This window comes from Leuresthes tenuis, unplaced genomic scaffold, assembly GCF_036924035.1.
Source record: "Leuresthes tenuis unplaced genomic scaffold, fLeuTen1.0.hap1 SCAF_9, whole genome shotgun sequence".
NCBI classification, from domain to species: Eukaryota; Metazoa; Chordata; class Actinopteri; order Atheriniformes; family Atherinopsidae; genus Leuresthes; species Leuresthes tenuis.
The window spans coordinates 14,605,123-14,624,170 of NW_027325363.1; the positions used below are offsets into that span (position 1 = coordinate 14,605,123).

Sequence of the window (19,048 nt, forward strand, 5' to 3'; positions counted from 1 at the left end):
CTAAAATAGTTGCTTTGATACTTTGGATGCTGTTGAAAGTCACCTAAACTGGCATATCCAGATATTTCTGTCTCAGAGTAGAACAGTCTTTGTCATTGGCGTGTGCAAGCTGCTGTTTGAGGCCTTTGCAAGACCGCATGCTCGCGAAAACTGTCTGCGGCTGGATCAGCTATCCTCTCGGGAGCTGCCTCCACAGACTGAGGCTCGGCGCTCAGTGATCTGTCATCATAAAATAACGGTTCACATTTTTTCTTGTGAATTAAGCCTCGAGCATTTTTTACCGCTGTCGCTGATAACCCCGTCTGATTTGTCTGGACCGACGAGGCTCCAAACACGCAGGAAGGGAGTGTAGGCTGGGGTACTGAGAATGTTACTATGGTAACCCCTTCGCCATTCCGGTTCTCTCTTAGTGTCGTCATGGAATTAATAGGAGATACTGATGCTGATAGTTGCTAGGCACCCTCAGTATCAGAAATCAACCTTTAAGAACGGTTTCTAACTCACTGATTGAAAAGTTAAACATTGCTCCCAATGTTTGTGTGTTGAAATATTTATGTCAGCTGAAATTACGACAGCAAAACTGCCGTATTTAGGCCATCTATTCTAAAATTGACCTAGCACTCATGTCTCAGATGTCCTCTGTCTCCTTTTTCAACTTTCATGCCTCTAATATTCTGTTTACAAGTCACCACGGTGATATTCCCGTACCTCAATCATCTTAACTGGATGGAAACTGTGATAGACACACCAATGAGGAGTCCAATATGAGCGTAACAGCTAAATAATGATTGATTACAATCAATTAAAGTTTACAATTTCTACAAATCAACCAATTGATTTGATATATAAAGCTAGTCAGCTGCGGGCGATTAGGAGCATGTCTTACTTAACAGATTGTTTTAATGGTTAGCAAACTGGCAGCAGTGTGTTACTGTCAGGGATCTAACTCGCATAAATGGATGTTTTCTGTTTCTCTCTCTCCGTCTTGTCTATGAGGCTGGCAGAGTGTGGGCGGCCATACCAGCTGGGATCAGAGGGATGGAGAGGGCTGTTAGCTCACTCTGCCTCTAATACATTTCTAACACTTCCCAGTGTAAGACAGTGTGTCCAAGATGCTTACACAGTTTTTGTTTTCACACTATTAGTAGAATTTAAAAGTCAGCAGTTCTTGCTGCATCTGGATCCCTCACAGTATTTCTGTGGTGGCCGTTTGGTTTTGTTTTTTTATTTTATTTGTGGAGTTTATTGTCGTCACTTGTTTTCTTTTTAATTTTTTTACGTCCAGCCTGTTAGAAAACTGTCAAACTTTGAATCGCTGAAATAAAAGATACCAACTCGACTCATTTCCGTTGCATAACTTTGGTCTTCAGGTTGTTGTTTGTGGTCACTTTGCGGTCCTTTAGCTGTTTGGCACAGTGAAATGAAGACGGAGGGTCAGCAACCTTAATGAGACTGAAAAGATGAAACACATGCTGTTATGTTTGTAGGAGGTCTCTCCTTCCCTCCCTCCCTCCCTCCCTCCCTCCCTCCCTGTTTCTCTCTTCCTCTCCCTCTCACTGTGCGTGAGCGGCTGTTACTGAACATACAGGGATTGTTAGCGAGCGCCAGTGAGGCATCTGTATTATATCGCAGACTCACTTAAAGAGCGCTTTACTTGGTCGTCAAAGAAATTTAGGCTCGCGAGTCAATCTGAGTCCAATCACCTGAAGACTGAAGTCATCTCTGAGAGTAAGAAATGGACTGTCACAATGTAAGTAGATGCTTCAGATTAACTTTTCTTTAGTATGTTCTTATCTTTTTTTTTTATTATTTTCAATAACTTCTCACTTTGTGGGGTAGATGTCAATAAAGTTATTTGGCCAATGTGGTTAGTTACTCACTAATTGTGGTCACTAGTGTTACTAATGCCATCAGACTGCCGACTTGAGCTGTGTGTGCTGTTCTTTTTTGTTTTCCAGAGCACAATATGTCACCCATTGTTCATTTATGGATCTCAAATGATTAATGTTTCAATATACATAAGCATGTGGAAGCCAGTCCTAAAAAAGCTTTCGAACTTTTTTTTTTTTTTCTTATCATCAGTGGATAGCGTCACATGAGATTTGCATCGGAATGTTTAAAATCTTTTTCCGGATAAAGTCTGAAAACCTCTGAGGTCATAAATAGATGAAGGTTCCTGGGAAGGTGCGTTGGCAGGGAAAAATAAACCCACTGCAGCAGCGTATCTCTGAAGCTGTGGCAGAGCTGGAGCTGGAACTGGCTGCTCAGTGAGCAGTCAGACAGAGAGGCTAATGAATGCTGGCCGAACAGGTGGGTGGTCACACTCCTACACTGGAGGGGTTTCACTGGAGACACGATGCACTGCTCCACCGAGATAGTGGGATGACAGTGGGATCGTTCTGTGGGCTGCCTTTGTACGAAATGTCAGTCTGTTACCAAAAGCAAAGCACGAGGTATAGCTGATCTATGTTCTCCACACAATTTGAAGGAGTGTTTATATAACCCATCCGTTGCCTTGGCACGAAATCCACTGACAGTTTGTGACGAGCTAGGCTTTCTCTTTTGCCCGCCACCCTATGTTTCCTTTGGGATAGTGGGCTGTCCACTGTCAGTGTCATCGTGAGCCTGCTGGTGTTGACTGCAGCAACGTTTTTGCTGGGTCATGCTTTCTGGGCAAACATTGCAGACCAAGAAGATATTTTTTTATTTATTTAAGATCGCCTTAAATCTTTTTAAACTGTGAATTCAGTTTAGAAGAAGAAGATTTATCGTTAGATATCCGCAGCAATTTTTGTTTTTGACAAAGCAGAGTGCTTTATTTGGTCATTTTAAGGCTTTTCTTAAACTTTTTCACGATTAGGAGAGAAAAAAATCTAATAAAATGCATCAGGACCAGCGGTGTGTGATGACAGAAACAGAATTGGAGAGGAAAAAGTGGGGCAATGACCCACCCACAGCCCCTCTTCAGTCATGTATAAGAGTGAGCTACCCTCCAAGCACAGTTCACTTACCATTTTAAAAAAAAAATGTATGAAATGATCAAACAGAGCTGTTCAGCATACACCGTGAAGTTTACAAAATATGCTCTTGCAATCTGTTGATGAAATACTCCCACTAGTTTTTCACGGAAGAAAGTATCATCATATGATCCTGGAATCTGTTCCCCGACTGCAATAAACTACTTCTACTTTGTTTGTCTTCTGCACAGGAGGAGTGCAACCGACCCCAGGAGGAGGAGGACATCATGGACATCCCCCTGGATGACCCCGAGGCTAACAGGGCCGCTGCCAAGATCCAGGCCGGCTTCCGTGGCCACATGACTCGCAAGAAGATGAAGCCGGAGGACAAAGCAGAAGTGGAGGAGGTGAGCAGCACTGGGGAGGTGCTCAACGGCAGCCAGGGGGTCTCAGGTCAGTGTTATAGAACCAAGGGGTTAAGATAAGTCCCATAATGCTGTTAAAGAGGGCATTATGGCTAGTGACTGTACATAAGGTAAGAGAGGCTCTGACAAACTCTAACCACGCTAGGCAACATAAGGTAAGCTGTGAAAAAATGACCCCTTTCTTTTTTTTTACCATTGAGAGAACCTCTAGAGTTTTGGAGTAATAGCAATATACTTGTCTATATACAGTAAAGCAAGCAAAGGTGAGGCATAATCGGATGTTTGCAGGATGTTCAGCAGCTTTAGTCTTCTCTCTGAGCCAAACGCATGAGCGTACTGTAAAAAGGGAACACAAAGTGATTTACCATTTTACACACCAGGAAAATAATCCATTTAGATGCTATACATAATTAAATACAACTATTAAAGCCCCTTATGGCTTCACCCAAGTGTGATTAATGCAAAACTTAGCTGAGTGACTCATTTAATTACCCCGCAGGGTCTCGAGCAACAGATGATTGAAGCGTTCAGTTAGTTGCTCTGCCTAAGAGCTCGGATGAATCTGCTTCTAGATGCGCTGTTAGGTTGCGAGGCACAGAAGATGTTCACGTTCCGTTTACTTGGAAAATGTCAAGTTGTAAATGATGCCGCTCATTCGCCAGTTTTTATTTTCTATAACAGCGAAGGAGGATCATTTTAGGAATGTGTCTGTTCGAGTGAGAATATTTTTGCTGCACATTTACATTTATAGGTGAAAAAAAATCTCCACATTTTTGTCACGAAAAAAATGTGACTTTGCCTCTTACGGTTGCTTTTTAATGGGAAAAAGAATGTTAAGAGAGTGGATCTGCATCAGTGATTCTCCCTAACCCACTTGATGGCTGCTTTGTATCCTTAGGTACGGAGTGTATTTATAGCTCCAGGTGCATTCGGTACAGTATACGCCAAGAAGGACCGAGCAAAATTAATGGACCTGTCGGGGTGGAAGTGAGCATCCTGAGCTCCTCCCATTGGGGGGGGGAGACCCCCCTTTTTATAACAGAGGTTTTCATCAGTCATATCAGTCATCAGGGGGAATGAAACTCTCAGAATGTACTTTCAAACTCACTAACTTCTAATTAAAGCTGCTAAGAACAGGAAATATATACCCACAGAAAGATTGATGAACCCTTTAATACAAGCCCTGTATACAGTTTTCTCCTAGTTTTTTTTTGTTTGTTTGTTTCTTTGTTTCTTTAATAATAAATCAACTCACAAGTGATCTCGAAGTCTTCAACCTTGACCGGAGAAGTGAACATGGAAACTGTCCTTTCCATGTTCTGCATCTGTTAACTACGCCTCGCCTGTTTCTGTTTTTAGAGACAGGAAGATCGGGGGCAGTAGAGAGAGACGACACATCTGTGCCGGAACAGTGACACCCCTGCCCTGACCTGGATGAAAAGAAATAGGAAAAGCAAGGTAGTGAGAGATGGCTGGCGTACGCTGGCAAGGCTGGCTTTCAGGCACACCTTTTTAACCCCAGGAGTCATTTTCTTTTTCAACACAAATTAGCAGTAGAAAATGAACAGTTTTAAGGGTGTGTTGTGTGAATTTTGTGAACTTTAACACTCCTTCTCTGCTTCTTCAGCAGCCTCATCAGTGCGGATGTCTTTGACCCAGAATTTGCAACTCACTGCATGTTCTTGTGAAACTTCTGGTAGTGTGCTAGTTTTTAGATGATGATCTGTGAATGTGGAAATGAATGTCCTCTAAATGCTAAACGGGGCTTTTTTTTGGATGGATCAGCGCAATTTTGTCTGTGTAAACACCTCGTACGCATCACTTCTGGTGATTAGTGGCTTAAAGTATTTGTTATTTTGCATTGTTTGACCTGAAGTGCTTGTATCTTGACTATTATTTGCCATGCTTACAAATGATTAAAATATCAAACTCACCAAAAGAAAAGTAGCTATGTATGTTCTATTTGTTTATTTTTGTGTTTCTGATCACCAAGGTCTCTTGTCACAGTTTGAAGCATTTTCTATAAATCTGATCTTCCAGAACATTAAGCATGCCATAATTACACTTTTCCCAGATGCGTTTGGTGCAGCTTTATCTTGTAAGGTAGTGGTTCAGTATGCTCTGTTGTCGTGTTGGTGGGTTGTACTTGTTTGACTTATGTGAATCAGGTGTGTAGAATTCCATTGTAAGTTTGCAGAGCCTTTGTGCTTTAAAAGTAGCTGAATAGTAACTTGCTGAACTTTGGTGTAGACTCGTGGCATTGCATTAATAAATCCACCCTAAATATACAGTGAAATGTCTGCTTTAGACTTAATTCAAGGGTGTGTTTGTTTCCAACGGCAGCCTTTATGTCACCTGCATCTTTGTCCTTGAATTAAATGGTAAAACATTTAGATTTTTGCACATCACAGAAGTCAAAGAAGCTCGTTTTCCTCTGCAACATAAGCAGGGCTTTTAATTGGCGGAAGCAGGCTTCCTTGAAGCTAAAACAATGCTCTGTCTCCTGTGTGGTTCTCTTACACAAGAAATCTCGTGAATAATTCATAAACGATGTGTATTTAGCTGTAATTGGCAGTTTGACTGGAGAAAGTTTCTTAAGTTCTGAAACAATAATGCATATTAGAGAAAACAGCTTAAATGGTTATTGCACAGAGTTGCAGAGCCCGCATTTAGTCAGATGTTTCCATCATATCGCTGTGTGTGTTATCATAAACACATCAACCACAGTGAAATCTGCTTGTCACTTATTTTATAATGCGTGCCTTATTCTAATAAGGCTATATAAATCACGAAAGTATAACACAATTTCTCTCCTCATCTACCGAGGCAGTCTTGCTGGCTTTATGAGAAACAGGATAGTGCATCTTCAGTCTCCCAGTGCACCCACTCAGCCCACCCACACACATCTGAGCCACGCAGCACACTGCACAAACTCAAACTGCACACTGCATTTTCACACAGGAAAAACACAGCCCATACTTTTAGCATGCAGATCTCTCTCGAGTCACTCATTCCCAGTCTCATACACGCTCACACACGCGTTGATGAGCTGTGTCACCAGCTGCAGAGACAGGACAACAAATATCTCGTTAGAAGTGCTTTTGCAATGCCGGAGTGAAAAGGCTTCCTCCTCGGGCTGACATTCCTCCTCCGCCTCAATCTTATAAACATCCTCTATGGGTTTTATATGGACCTATTCTTTCTTTTCTCCTACTCAGTCCCAGAGGTGCCATGGCCACGCTCTTCTGTCTCTTTAATGATAGTGGGTGAACAATCAATATTATGCACACCTCCAAACATAGCACAACATGCACTTCATGCTGTAGATTGAATTCTGATAGTGAGGGAAAAGACAGGAGCCTGGAAATCATGTTAGTCAAGATATTAATAAATAGACATGTGAGTGAGTTTGTAAGACCCATGGTAGGCTTGAACAAACCAGCGAATAATAGTGAAGTCTCCTCCCATAACATCTTGTTTAGCTGAAGCTGAACTATTTTAGGAGTACATCATAGAAAAGATGTGCTTGGTTGGCTCGTTCTACTTCTCAGACAGCTTGTCAGTGAGAAAAGATCTCCAGTCTCCTGGGTGATAATTAGAGATAGATAACCCAGGACAAACAGCAGGGGGCGCAATTATATTCTGTCCAGTGGTTATCCCGCTGGCCTCGCCTGGGACTTTTTTTTTGTTGTTTTTATTGTTCTAAGTAGGTTACATAACTGAGCAATAATGAGAGGACAGAGATGAATTAACTTTATGGCCACAGCTGCATTAGCACCAGATCAACATTACTCAGCTGTGAAATAAAGGAATCCCATTCAAAAGAGAGAAAAATATTAAGATATTAGTCCTACTGTTTTATAAACATGACAGTGGCTTCTGTCATAAACCATTCACCACAACTGAGAAAGGCACACAAGCTCAGTCTGCACCCCAGCTTTTCCTCTACTAACTGCAAAGGTTGCGTTGCTTTAAAATGCTTTAGAAGATGAGAGAAATGGAGAGGTGGGGCTTTTAGAAAGGCCAGAGGTGGAGGGGAGAGGTTCCACTTTGATGGCTCACTACAGAGGACACTGAGCCCTGTGAGGAGTCGGGGTCCCACACATCTGGAGGTCTCTGACAACCACGCTTCCTCCTCTGCAGAGGAGCCCTTTGTTTCTAAACAAAAACGCCCCAAAAAACTTTTTTATTGAAAGTGGGTGAAATGACTTATGATGCAGCTGACTCATCAGTACACACAATCAAAATAATGTGATAATGACTGATGTAAGATATGGGGGTTTCGCATGTGGCATCCCAACATAATGGAGCATTACAGAAGCTTAAAACAAATCTGACTAACAGTAAAGGAAAATGTCTAATATTTGTCTTCTATAATGTTTTGCCACACAATTGCTGACAGCTTTTCTGGACATTTTTATTTAGCTTTCTACAGCTTCCATTGCAAAGCATGGCAAACTCTTTTGTAGGCAACTTCTTTTCAAAGCATTTCCTCCTCCCTCTCAAACATCAGGATGCTGCCTCAGTGTAGTTTCTACTCCACCTAGAGGACAAAGTAAGTACAACCTTCTTTTTACCTTCTTTTATGTAGCTTTCATAAAGACACAATAGCATGGATCATGCAACCAACAGCATAGACTACTCTGGAATACTGGCTACACAATGCTTCAAAGTTGTATGTATGTGGGTCAGCAGCAGGTTTAGTTGCCAAGCGGTAAATTGTGAGTTTATTGCAAGGCTCCACTCCAAAGAAGAGTTAGAGCAATGTAACAAAAGTGGGCCGAAGAGGGGAGAAATGTTCCAGTGCTTTCAGTGGGTTCCTTTTAAAGCAACAGATTTGGCTAAAGAATAGTTAAAAAAACGTACTATTCCCTGCAGGATTTCTTTTTATGAAACAGCATAACTCAGTGACTTTTAAAAAGACCTTAAATTAAGCTTTAAAAGATAACCTACACTTTAGGACAATCGGCTAGAAAAGCAAACTTATTATTTTATCTGAGCTTTCTATTGAAAGGGAGCTCACTTACACTATGCCTCTGTCTCACATGAACACACACATGCACAGTTGGCTGTTGTTGGCTGTGACTGGGGTGCTGTGGGGAGAGTGGGGCTCACTGTGACCAGGCAGAGGCCAGTGTTGCAGGCAAACAGGCAGTGGAGAGAGTGTTGTACCGCACAGACGTGCCCAGGGTGGATAAACCATGCTCACTGAGCGGGAGAAAGACTCTGCCCAGGACACAAAATGAAGGTGAAGAGGAAGCCTTCCTCTACAGGCGACAGTTTCACTGACATTCCTTCACTGCTGACGCTCTTTGGCCTCTTCGTTCTCCTTCTCCTCTTCACAGGTAGGTCCAAGTATCATTGAATAAGTACCTTCTGCAGTCAGCTTCTTTTTTTTTTGTCATTTTTATCTGAGATCAAAACTAACTAACATCATTATTCTTTTAGTGAAGTTAATCCAGGTTAAGTTAGTTAGTCTCAGATGATTTTCTTTTGTGATCTTCGGTTCGGCAGTACAATGGATTTGTTCATGGGTGGTGCTTAACACAGGGCCCCCGTTTAAAGCTCAAAAGAGGCTGGAGTGGCCATTGAAGTTCTGTCAGAAGGGCACTCCTAGGTTAAAAGAGATCATAAAAAAGTTTTGAGGACATTTGTAAATTTGTGAGGCTTGCTTTTGCATATGGGAAGCTTCTTTATTCATAAGAAATGGCGATGATAGTGAAGAAATAAGATTGTGTGGTTTGATTACACAACAGTACCATGGGCCCAGTTTACCCAACCAGGCCACTTTTGGTAGAATCACTGGACCCTGTGTCTATCTCCAGCTTCACCAGTGACAAAGAATTTCTCTCTCTAACCCTCTCTCACTCTTTTCAAGCGAGGAAACAAGTCCCAACAATCGTGCCCTTTGTCTTATTGCCCTGGCAACCCCTGTCAGGCGGACCAAATGGTTGCCACGGCAATGAGGCGATGCCCAGCTAACTGGCTCACTGCAAAGAATAGTGAACAGTGCGGACACTTTCTCTCCCTCTCTCCTCTCTGAGGTTGATCTCTCCATCACTGAGGCCAAACAGTAGGAAGCCCCTTCAAGGCCCACAGCCAATGTTTAGACCTCCATGTGTCCAGCTACAGCTGAGTTATAGGAACCTCTACTGTGAACATATTAGTTTTGCTTTGTTAGGTTTCCAAGACAGGGCACCCCTCTAAAGGTGGAAATGTGGCTTACGCTATAAAACCTGATCCCTGTATCCCTGTGGGAGGAGGACAATAACTGGGGAACACAAATCAAAATTAGTATATTATTTGTTCCCTCCAGGAGGTCATGAGGAATTCCTGGATGTGTTTCTAAGAAACAGATGAGTGATCATGATGTGACAAGACAGTTAGAGTAGCAGCATGTTTGATGGTGAAGACTTTGCCTGCATAAGACGCATAAAGTAAGCCTCTGAATTTCTAAGCTTTACTCACTGAAGGTGAAAAAAACATCTCAAACCTTTGTTCTTTCAAACAGAGGTCTAAAGGAATCAAGCTAGTCTTTTCAAAGTGATGGTATAGTTTGAAGGGGATTTTTTTCTCTTTCTTTTTCTCAAAGTTGGATTGAGCAAAGCACTTCTGAACAGTAAGTGTCTTACCTTCATGGGACAGCAGTCAGAGTGCTGGAGGAATTCTGATGGGGGAGCTAAGCCAAGAGCTATTCAGAAAAAAGCCACAGAAGAGCAAATTTTCATCATCTGAAAAAATTTCACAGCAGCAGGAGCAAACAGTATAAATAGAAACAACGATTTTCACACCGTGCCATTTTTGCACCAGACAGTTGTTTACTTTGTCACTATTTTTTCAACTAAATATCACCCATATTGCTCTGCATTGGCTGTTCAATGCATCTAGTTTGGCCAGTTTAATCCCAAAAGATCAACTATATACATTAAGAATTAGTGAAAAGCCTGGGAAAGCACAAACACCTATCGTCTTTTAAATCCTTCTAAATGTTCTATCCAGCAGTAAGCTCTCCAACACATCTAACAAAACTCCAAACAGACTCGTTGGGCAGCCTGTGCACTGTGCATGCAACCAACTCAGACATTCTTCCGTTAAAAACATAGAGACAAATTGAATACTTGCATAATGCAAAAGTGTTGCGCTAAAAAATTCAGTTTATTGAGCGTTTGCTCAAACTGTAATGACATTTTCAAGGTGAGAAATTGCAAATGAGGTACAAAGAAAGGTAACCGCCCCACATTGAGATCAAATGCAAGCATTCATTTAATAAGGTGTTGTGCCATGAATAGTGATCTTTGTATTTGTTCATTCCAGAAAACTTATGCAGTATGCTAAGAAAAGGATCTGTTACGTCAAGTAAATCCGGAAGAGAAACAAATATGATATTTTCATATAAATTAACATTTGTATTTTGTAATTCTAATTTGACATTGAAATGTTTGCCCCTGGTGCAGAAAACTATAGTCAATACTTCTCTGATTTTGCATTCATGTTTTCAGTACCAGTAATGGTATTAATTAGTGCTGCTGCGTTAAGTGTGGTTTATGCATAGTTTCTGCATATTTTGTTTCACTCTTTGGTGGAACAGCAAGAGCTTCAAAATGATTGTCATTTCTTAACTCTGTGTCCATCCTGGCATCATATTTCCACTCTATATGGTCTTCAATTCAAGAACTCACCGCCATTTTTTTCTCTTTTAACAGGTAAGGTGTCAGGGGTGAATGTGACCAGCCAGACTCAGGTGGTGAGGGGAACAGTGGGCAAAGAGGCCCTCTTGTCTGTCAGCTACTCCAGCAGCAGCATAGACAAGCCCGTCATCAAGTGGCAGCTAAAGAAGGACAAAGTGAAACCCGTCACTGTCGTGCAGTCCATAGGAACAGATATCATAGGGAACCTGAGGCCTGAGTATCGCAACCGCATCCTGGTGTTTGAAAACGGCTCACTACTGCTTCACAACCTGCAGCTGTCAGATGAGGGTGCATACGAGGTTGAAATCTCCATCACAGATGACACGTTCACTGGAGAGCACTACATTGAGCTCACTGTGGATGGTATACAAAATTACTCTTCTTTTAAATATCTGGGTTTCCTCATGTTTCAAAGCATTTGAGCAATCAGAGCAGGACACTGAAGAGGAGTTATGTGCTAAAAGAAGATCAGTACAAGTTGAGCCTATATTATCTTGCCGAGAGTGAGTGTAATTCTAATACTGGAGTCACTTTTTAAGAGAATGACACAGAGTGATTCCCAATGTTGCTTGTGCCCTTTTGTGATATTCAACGCAATAGAACAATAGCTCGGCAAGCCCTCATATATATTTTGACCAAAACCAACTATGCTTTTGTTTTGTTTTCCTCCTCAGTCCCTATGTCCAAACCTTACATCCAGATGATGGCCTCTTCGGTCCTGGAGTACAGCGAGCACTTCAACCTCCACTGTTCCCACGATAATGGCACAAAGCCCATCTACAACTGGCTGAAGGGAGGCAAGGTGCTGACTAATGACTCACGTCTGCTGCTTTCACATGACCAAAAGGTGCTGACCATCTCACGCGTTCTGATGTCAGATGATGACGTTTACGCCTGCACAGTGGAGAACCCCATAAGCAGCATGAAGAGCATTCCTGTCAAGCTCACAGTCTACAGTAGGTGGCATGTATCTACAGTACAAGTTAGAGTATAGGTTAGTCTTGCACTCAAACATTTACAAAATATCACTCTTAAATAGAGTGGAAGACAAGTATAAGGTAAAAATGAGGCACAGTAATCATAAGTATCTCTAATTGTAGCATATTTGGTGGGTGGATTCTGAAGCCAAAATAATTCATTTAACACTAGCCAATCTGAAAATGTGTGTCTAGTTATGAAAGCTATGTACATTTCAGCACTTTGTTCACAAACCATTCATTTTCACAGGCCCTTTGAAGCAATTATAATCTCATGCTGAGCAATACACACACATGCTGGCCTCTCTAACAATGTTGTTTACAACAAGTGCAAATCCCAACTGTGATTGTGAGAGAGTTGGCTCAGAGTGGCTGTTACGGGGCGCCAGTATAGAGCCACATGTCGGGCTGAGAGAGAGGGCGAGGCAGCCTAGTCCAATGAATGGGCAGTTATTTATGAGCAGGGAGAAGAGAAAGAAGGCAGGTGGAGATGGCGCTGTGCCTCGGTGGACCACAGTAATTCTGACTTCATTATTGCTGTAGTGTGATGTACTGCATGAACAGACAGCTGGAGGCCCTCAAACATGCTCTCTCTTCCCTTTGCATGCACAGCAGTGTGACACAAAGTCCCAAAGTGACTACCCTGACGTCCTACTTCAATGCACCCTATTCATGTCAGCACCAACCCAAAATGCAAAGTAGAAGGAAAAATCAAGTGTTTTCTTGCTCCACTTCTTTTCTTTATTAGTTTTTTTCTTTGAAGCTGCAACTTCATCTCATTCTTACAAGCACGAAGAGAAAATTAAGAATAGAGTTGAAAGGGTTTTTTACAGACAATGTGGCAGATCCAGCTTTGAAATTCATGTATGTGAAGAAAAGATACAAGTCAGTCTGACTGTTTTTAACACACATCTCCATCTTTCTTTCTTTCTTGCTTTGTGTTTCTGTCTACTACTCTGTATCACTCTGGTTTAGGACGGAGCTCGCTATACATCATCCTGTCCACTGGGGGCATATTCCTTCTAATCACCCTGGTGACTGTGTGTGCCTGTTGGAAACCGTCCAAGTGAGAGCTGCACTTTTGTCTTTTTCTTCTTCTCCCTCATTTCCTCTCTTACTTCCTTGTCTTTATCCTTGTCTTGTTCACTCACTCTCATTGGCTTTGATATTGCACTTGATTATGTGGCTTGAATCTTAAGCAGCTCCACAGTGTCCCCATAATACCACTGTGAACACGGGGTGGGGGAAACAAACCCTTAGTGCCATTTAGTTTGTGTGTATTGAGCAGCAAGTTTTGGATGAGCTTTAAGATGATTTTGATTGTGTTTGTTTTTCCGGATATAGAAAGAAACACCGACCTGTCCCCCAAAGAGCTCCCATTTATATGGAACAAAGTGAAAATGGCCATGACGGTGAGCAACATTCATAGTTCTTATTTTTAAATATGCACCTTTATAATGCTTGTTGCATTGAACCGACCCATTGATTAATCATTTAAAAAATCAGCAGAATGTCACTAAAATATACAGGATAATGATGATGATAATCCATCTTTTGCAGTTGATGTTGTACCCAAACCAACTACGCTCGGTCGAAGGAGTCCAATGCCTCTTTATGTTCTCAATGAAGATGTGAGTCCCTCTTTTATTTAGCAGGTTTACAACAGAAAAACAAGTGGAGGAGTTTGCAGCAATGCTGGTGGCTCTGTGAGACCGTTCAAAGCTGAAAGTCAACATCAGATAAGAATGACAAAGGCCCACTATGACAGCGGTAACGCTTTGAAGTTAGAAAAATACATGTTTAATGTATCATGTTCACCATCTCACGTTACCATGCAAGCATGTAAACATCTGCACAGTAGTTCAGAGCACAGAGCACAGCCGAGGATGATTGTCATATGTTTTGCAAGTGATAGTAAAAAAAACTTTTGATTCTGACTTTGATCTTAGACTTGAGCTACATGAAGAGTTAACTGAGCAGCAAGCTTGTTCATTTTAAGGACAGGGTGTATGTTTGTACTAAATGCAATACCTATACCCCACAATGGTTGCTGAGACCATTCATAGACCTCCTAGCTAAAGAATGCAAACACATATCTCAGGAAAAATAGGATCGGAGGAGTTGTTAAGATTTTTAAATTTTGAACACCCTGATTATTCTGTGATAATCCATCTGTGGTGTGAGATGTGATTTTGGCTCAGCTGCAGTAGGAGAGAAATGGGGCATGGTTCGGGAATAAAAGGCCTATAGTAGATTTGCACCATCAAACAACTTTAAAAAATATTTACCTCAAAGCCAAAAATGTTGACCTGGTGGTGCTGCTAGACTCAGGGCATCTTGAACTTCCATTCATAAATCATTTGTGGATAACACAAATAATGACGCAGCAGTTGGTTATCAATGCATATTTCACTCTGAACCAGTGGTACCCAACCAAGAGAGCATAATTGCCTCACATAGATTCATGCAGTTAGCAAAAGGATAAACATGCCCCAGCTTATGTTGAAGCTTAAACAAAGACTTCATTATATGAAAAATATGAATAAAACACAATACACATGAGGATGATTCTCACACATGCATCATTGTCTTATTTCAGGAGACTCTGGAGCGTCTGGAAGAATGTTCTGGCAATGCTGTTGGTCTATCAGACACAATTATCCCTGTTTCCTATGCTGCAGTCCTTCCTCCTACCTCCAACAGAACTGAGCGGCCTGTCTGGTCTGCTCCCCGCAGGTACCCTCGCAGCCCCTCTCCACTAGCACAGCCTCTCCCACAGCCCCTTCCAGGTCCTCCCCTACACCCCGTCCGCTCCCCTGCTAACTCCCCAGGGTCATCTCCACGCAGTTTCAGCCCAGTGAGAAAGGTCCGTCCTCCAGTTGGAATCCCAACCAGCCACCTGCCTGTAGAGCCAGAGTTTCCAGAACCCAGCGATCAGACTCACTGTCCATCATAGCACTGACAACTGTGTGGATGTAACTGTTCACCCTGTGATACGTGATGCATGTGTGTAGTTTGTTGGTCTTCTTTTGGAGTCTGCTATGAGATCAATTTATTCTGACATTGTCTAGTTGTTTCTTTCTCTTCATATTCATTATTCTTTGTCTATGTCTCTATGGCTATGCACAGTATATCTGAGATGTTTTGTTGGATCCCTCACACAAAGAAAGTCCTGTTCACCAGCATGCTGTATATCATACGTATGATGCTGAGACAGTAAGGAATTTAAAGTTCTGATACATATTTTGCTCTTTTTGATTCTTGGAAAGTTTTGATATACACTTGTACATATGTAAGTTAATAGTTTTCAAAGTTTGAGAGCTTTGTTTTCTTTTAAGCAATTAAACTGTTCACACTGTATTCCTGTTCCACTTTAGGTCACAGTATAACCTAAGGTAATAAAAATCATTGCAATGATTTGCATCTTGTTATCTTTTTTTTTTAGTAACAATAAAAAAAAAACAGTTCACATAGGTGTTCGCTTCATGCTTTGTTTTTCAATCTCTCTCCAGAATTCTGCAGTAATGATATATAGTTATTGTTTTCAAACACACTATATGAGAAATGACCAACTTTTTCTGTGTTTGTGAGAGCTGCCAGTCTTGATGATATGTAATGCTTATCTAGTCCAGTAGATGTCACCCAAACATTTTAGTATATACTTTATTTTAACTGCATACACACTTTCAGAAGCAACAGTCAGTGTAACATTAAACTGAAGCTGACACATAACATCTGGAGTTTGTTGTGCGACGTTATCTCTTATATTTCAGAAGACATTTGCTATTTTAGGTCTTCGTTTTGCCTGTAGTATCTATTCATCTTCTGTGTGTTGTGCTCTCTGTCCGAAAACCCTGACTTTGAATTTGGATAAAGTGAAACTACCATCCACAAAAAAAAAAAAAATGAAACAACCATCAACAAAAGGAATCTTCCTCCAGTTGGGCATTTACACATACGATGTATACAGTAACAGTAACTTCATTATGGCTGATAAGCATGACAAAATTAGAGGGATACGCTAAAACTGTGTTTGAATATGGATTAGTGAGGAAGCTGTGTAACATCCACTTGCAGCCAAACAGTAAGAATCTGAGCCTGACAACTCCCAGTCCGTTGTGAACATCATTAACAGATAATGGAGAGAGGAAATAAACCAACAGAAGCATTATGGACTAAGTGCTCCTGGATATAAACATGATATCATACATAACAAGCCAAATTCTCCCTCTCAATTTCAACTCTGATACCAGAGAACTGTTTTCCACAGTCTCTGCTCATTTGAAATAGACAATGCTTTTACCGATAATACACCAGCAAGCAATATATTTGCAATGTGACCATAAAGTGATGTAATGTGCTCTTACTATAGAGTGCAATCACTCCTCCCCTGTGTCACTTGTAAAACTGAGTTCATGCCCCGAGTCTGTCCTTGTGGGCATGTTGGTTCATGAGTATCTATTATGCCGTCCTAAGCCAGCAAACTTGCAGGTTTTCCTGGACTGAATGTCAAAACCTGTTCAAAAAAATCTCCAAGTAAGTTTTTGCTTCAGTCTTGACAGTTTGACTTATACTGGGAAGTTTCTGCTGTAGTGCAACACCCAGTTGTTCACTAAAGTCCTTTATTTTGCATTTAGATAAGAGAACTCTTCCTCATCTTTGCTTCTTTAAGACTGTCTTAGATGCACATTTTCTACCCGGTCATGTTTACTGCTCCGTTGCTAGTTACCCTAATTAGCTGTAGGTGCTTCTACAAGGGCTATTTGAACATTACAAAGCCTTACCTGCCTTTTGTCTACCCCAGAACCATCCTTTTAAACATGAGTCAACCTGTATAGCTGCTCTGTTAATGTGTAATGTAATTACGAATTTGTATTTAAATACACTCACAAAGTGACCTGGTCTATCGTCTATCACTATTATCAGAATAATGTGTTCCATTCAGAGGTCCAGCTGGACAGCTTTTGTCATGAAAATCTCCATGATTTTACGGATTGCTTTAATCCTGAGACGTATCTTCCATCACTGAAGGTGTGAGTCTTATGGTTGCATAACTAACTCAGGTCCGCTCGTTTTGATCTGGGCTTTGCGGTCTTTGTTCTGTTTGAAAACCCATTTATTCCCTGAAACACAGACTCATGAATACACATACAGCACCGTGGCGTCACACAACTGCAAGCTAACACACACACATTTGCATAAGAGCTTGCAGGTTACAGCGAGTAGAAAACTAACTGTCATCAGATCACGAAAATGGGTCATTTTTTATTGAGCTTGGAAAGTGCTTTTAACTATGTGTGATCTCACATCATGTTCACAAGTCACACAGTTTGTCCTGTCATGTTCCATATTTCCCTCAGTTTGGCAGAAGGCCTGGAAGCAAAGGGAGTAATTAGACTCGGGGGAACAGCATCACATCTGGGTGCAAAGAGAAGGTGTTCATGTGATTGTGCATGAACACGTGTGGGGTGAAGGTGTCCAAATTGAGCTGAACAGAGATTATGTATGATGCTTTCCATATCTAATTAATTACCTCCTCTGGCTGCCTGGTTAAGCCTTTTTCCCAATGTCCTTGTTAACACCATCCTGTTTGTGTGGAATTCCCAGCTGAGGACAGTGATTTTATTGTTGGAAAGCTCTAATCCTTTTTATCCTTTTTTTTTTTTTAAAGTCAGGACCTTATCCATAACAGTACTGGTCTGGTCGTTATTTAGGTTAATGGGCAAAAGAAGAAGAGAGAAAATGACCTAACATCCTCTCTGATCCATGTCACTCACACAAAACCTTGTTAGAATGTGCCAGAAATTGACTTTACCAGACCTTATAACTCCTATTGTTAGTCTAAAATATGTTTGTTCTTTACATGCTATGTTTTTTTCATTTTACAGTCCAAATTCGGCTACTTCTGTCTATATATGCTTGCTTCTGTTCTTATTATTGATATCACAACATTATAGTGAAGTGTATTTACTGGAGTCGAATTCGACTGCAGTGAATTTGGAAATAATTTAATTTAATTTGACTTGCATATTCTCTGTTTAAAGTGCCTTGAGATGACAAATGTGAAGATGATATAAAATGATATTTATGTTTTGCCTCAGTATATCTTTTACTCCACGTGAAACATATTTCTTCTCTTCTACCACAGCACAGAGGTAAAAATGTTCGCAAACACAATCATTTGACAGATACCGTTTCTGAACTTTTTTAAAGATTAAAGGAAACTTTTCAGGAATTGATTAGTTTGCAGCAGTTCCATTAGAACAGCAATCCCTCTTTAAGGTTTCACAGAGGCTCACTGAAATCACTGTCTGTGGCCCAAAGAAAGTTGACAAAAACATCAGCAAATATTAGAAGAACAACAGAAGATCAATAAAATATGTACAACAGAACTTTGTTTACTCTTCCTCTCATTTTTTTTATCAAAACCCTTAAAACCACTGTAGCTAAATATCCATTTGAAGCCGTTAAAACTAGCTTCACCTTCACCAACACCAAACAAACATGTTTGTCATGTTTGTCTCTGTGATGGACTGGCAACCTGCCCAGAGTGTAAGGATGAAGCAGGCATGGAAAATAAATTAATCAATTAGGAATATTTTATGATCTTACATGTATTGTTTATTGCAATAATCTGTTTTTTTTTTTCTTGATTGGTAATAATTTCTGTTTTCTACACAGCAACAATATGATTCCTGAGTTAAGCTTCAGTCAAATGGAATAAAATTTATGTTCAGCGCTTACAATCATAATATGTATTCATTTTTCTGATGAACCACACTTTGTAGACAGTGGGTTTGTCACCAGTTCAGGTAATACTACTCATACTACTTCACATGCGGGCTGTCTGTTTTTCTCCCTAGTAACAATCCCATGGCAACCGGTGTGAGTGCCAATTATATTCACAGTGCTCAGTACCCCTTAAATGCCCATCATCACCAGCTACATCACTCACAACCTTCCACTCCTTCTCATAGCTTTCAGCTTGCATGTGCTTGTTT

General features: G+C 41.0%; 2 protein-coding genes across 3 annotated transcripts; both read left to right on the forward strand.

Moving 5' to 3' along the window:
• The first annotated feature begins 1,548 nt into the window (after positions 1 to 1,548).
• Positions 1,549 to 5,684, forward strand: LOC140314327 (neurogranin-like). 2 transcript variants are annotated; one of them, XM_072392478.1, is made up of 3 exons: positions 1,549 to 1,750; positions 3,209 to 3,410; positions 4,742 to 5,684. In XM_072392478.1, exons 1-3 carry the CDS (start codon positions 1,736 to 1,738, stop codon positions 4,795 to 4,797), a joined length of 273 nt encoding a protein of 90 aa, XP_072248579.1. In that variant the 5' UTR covers positions 1,549 to 1,735; the 3' UTR covers positions 4,798 to 5,684. The 2 variants fall into 2 exon arrangements, with proteins under 2 accessions (XP_072248579.1, XP_072248580.1); XM_072392479.1 differs by having other exon boundaries at positions 1,551 to 1,750; positions 3,209 to 3,364.
• Positions 5,685 to 8,459: 2,775 nt separating this feature from the next.
• On the forward strand, positions 8,460 to 15,425 carry hepacama (hepatic and glial cell adhesion molecule a). The gene is made up of 7 exons (XM_072391734.1): positions 8,460 to 8,727; positions 11,086 to 11,433; positions 11,745 to 12,026; positions 13,023 to 13,113; positions 13,392 to 13,459; positions 13,608 to 13,678; positions 14,647 to 15,425. The coding sequence occupies exons 1-7, from the start codon at positions 8,625 to 8,627 to the stop codon at positions 15,001 to 15,003; spliced, it is 1,320 nt and encodes a 439-aa protein (XP_072247835.1). The 5' UTR covers positions 8,460 to 8,624; the 3' UTR covers positions 15,004 to 15,425.
• Positions 15,426 to 19,048: the final 3,623 nt, after the last annotated feature.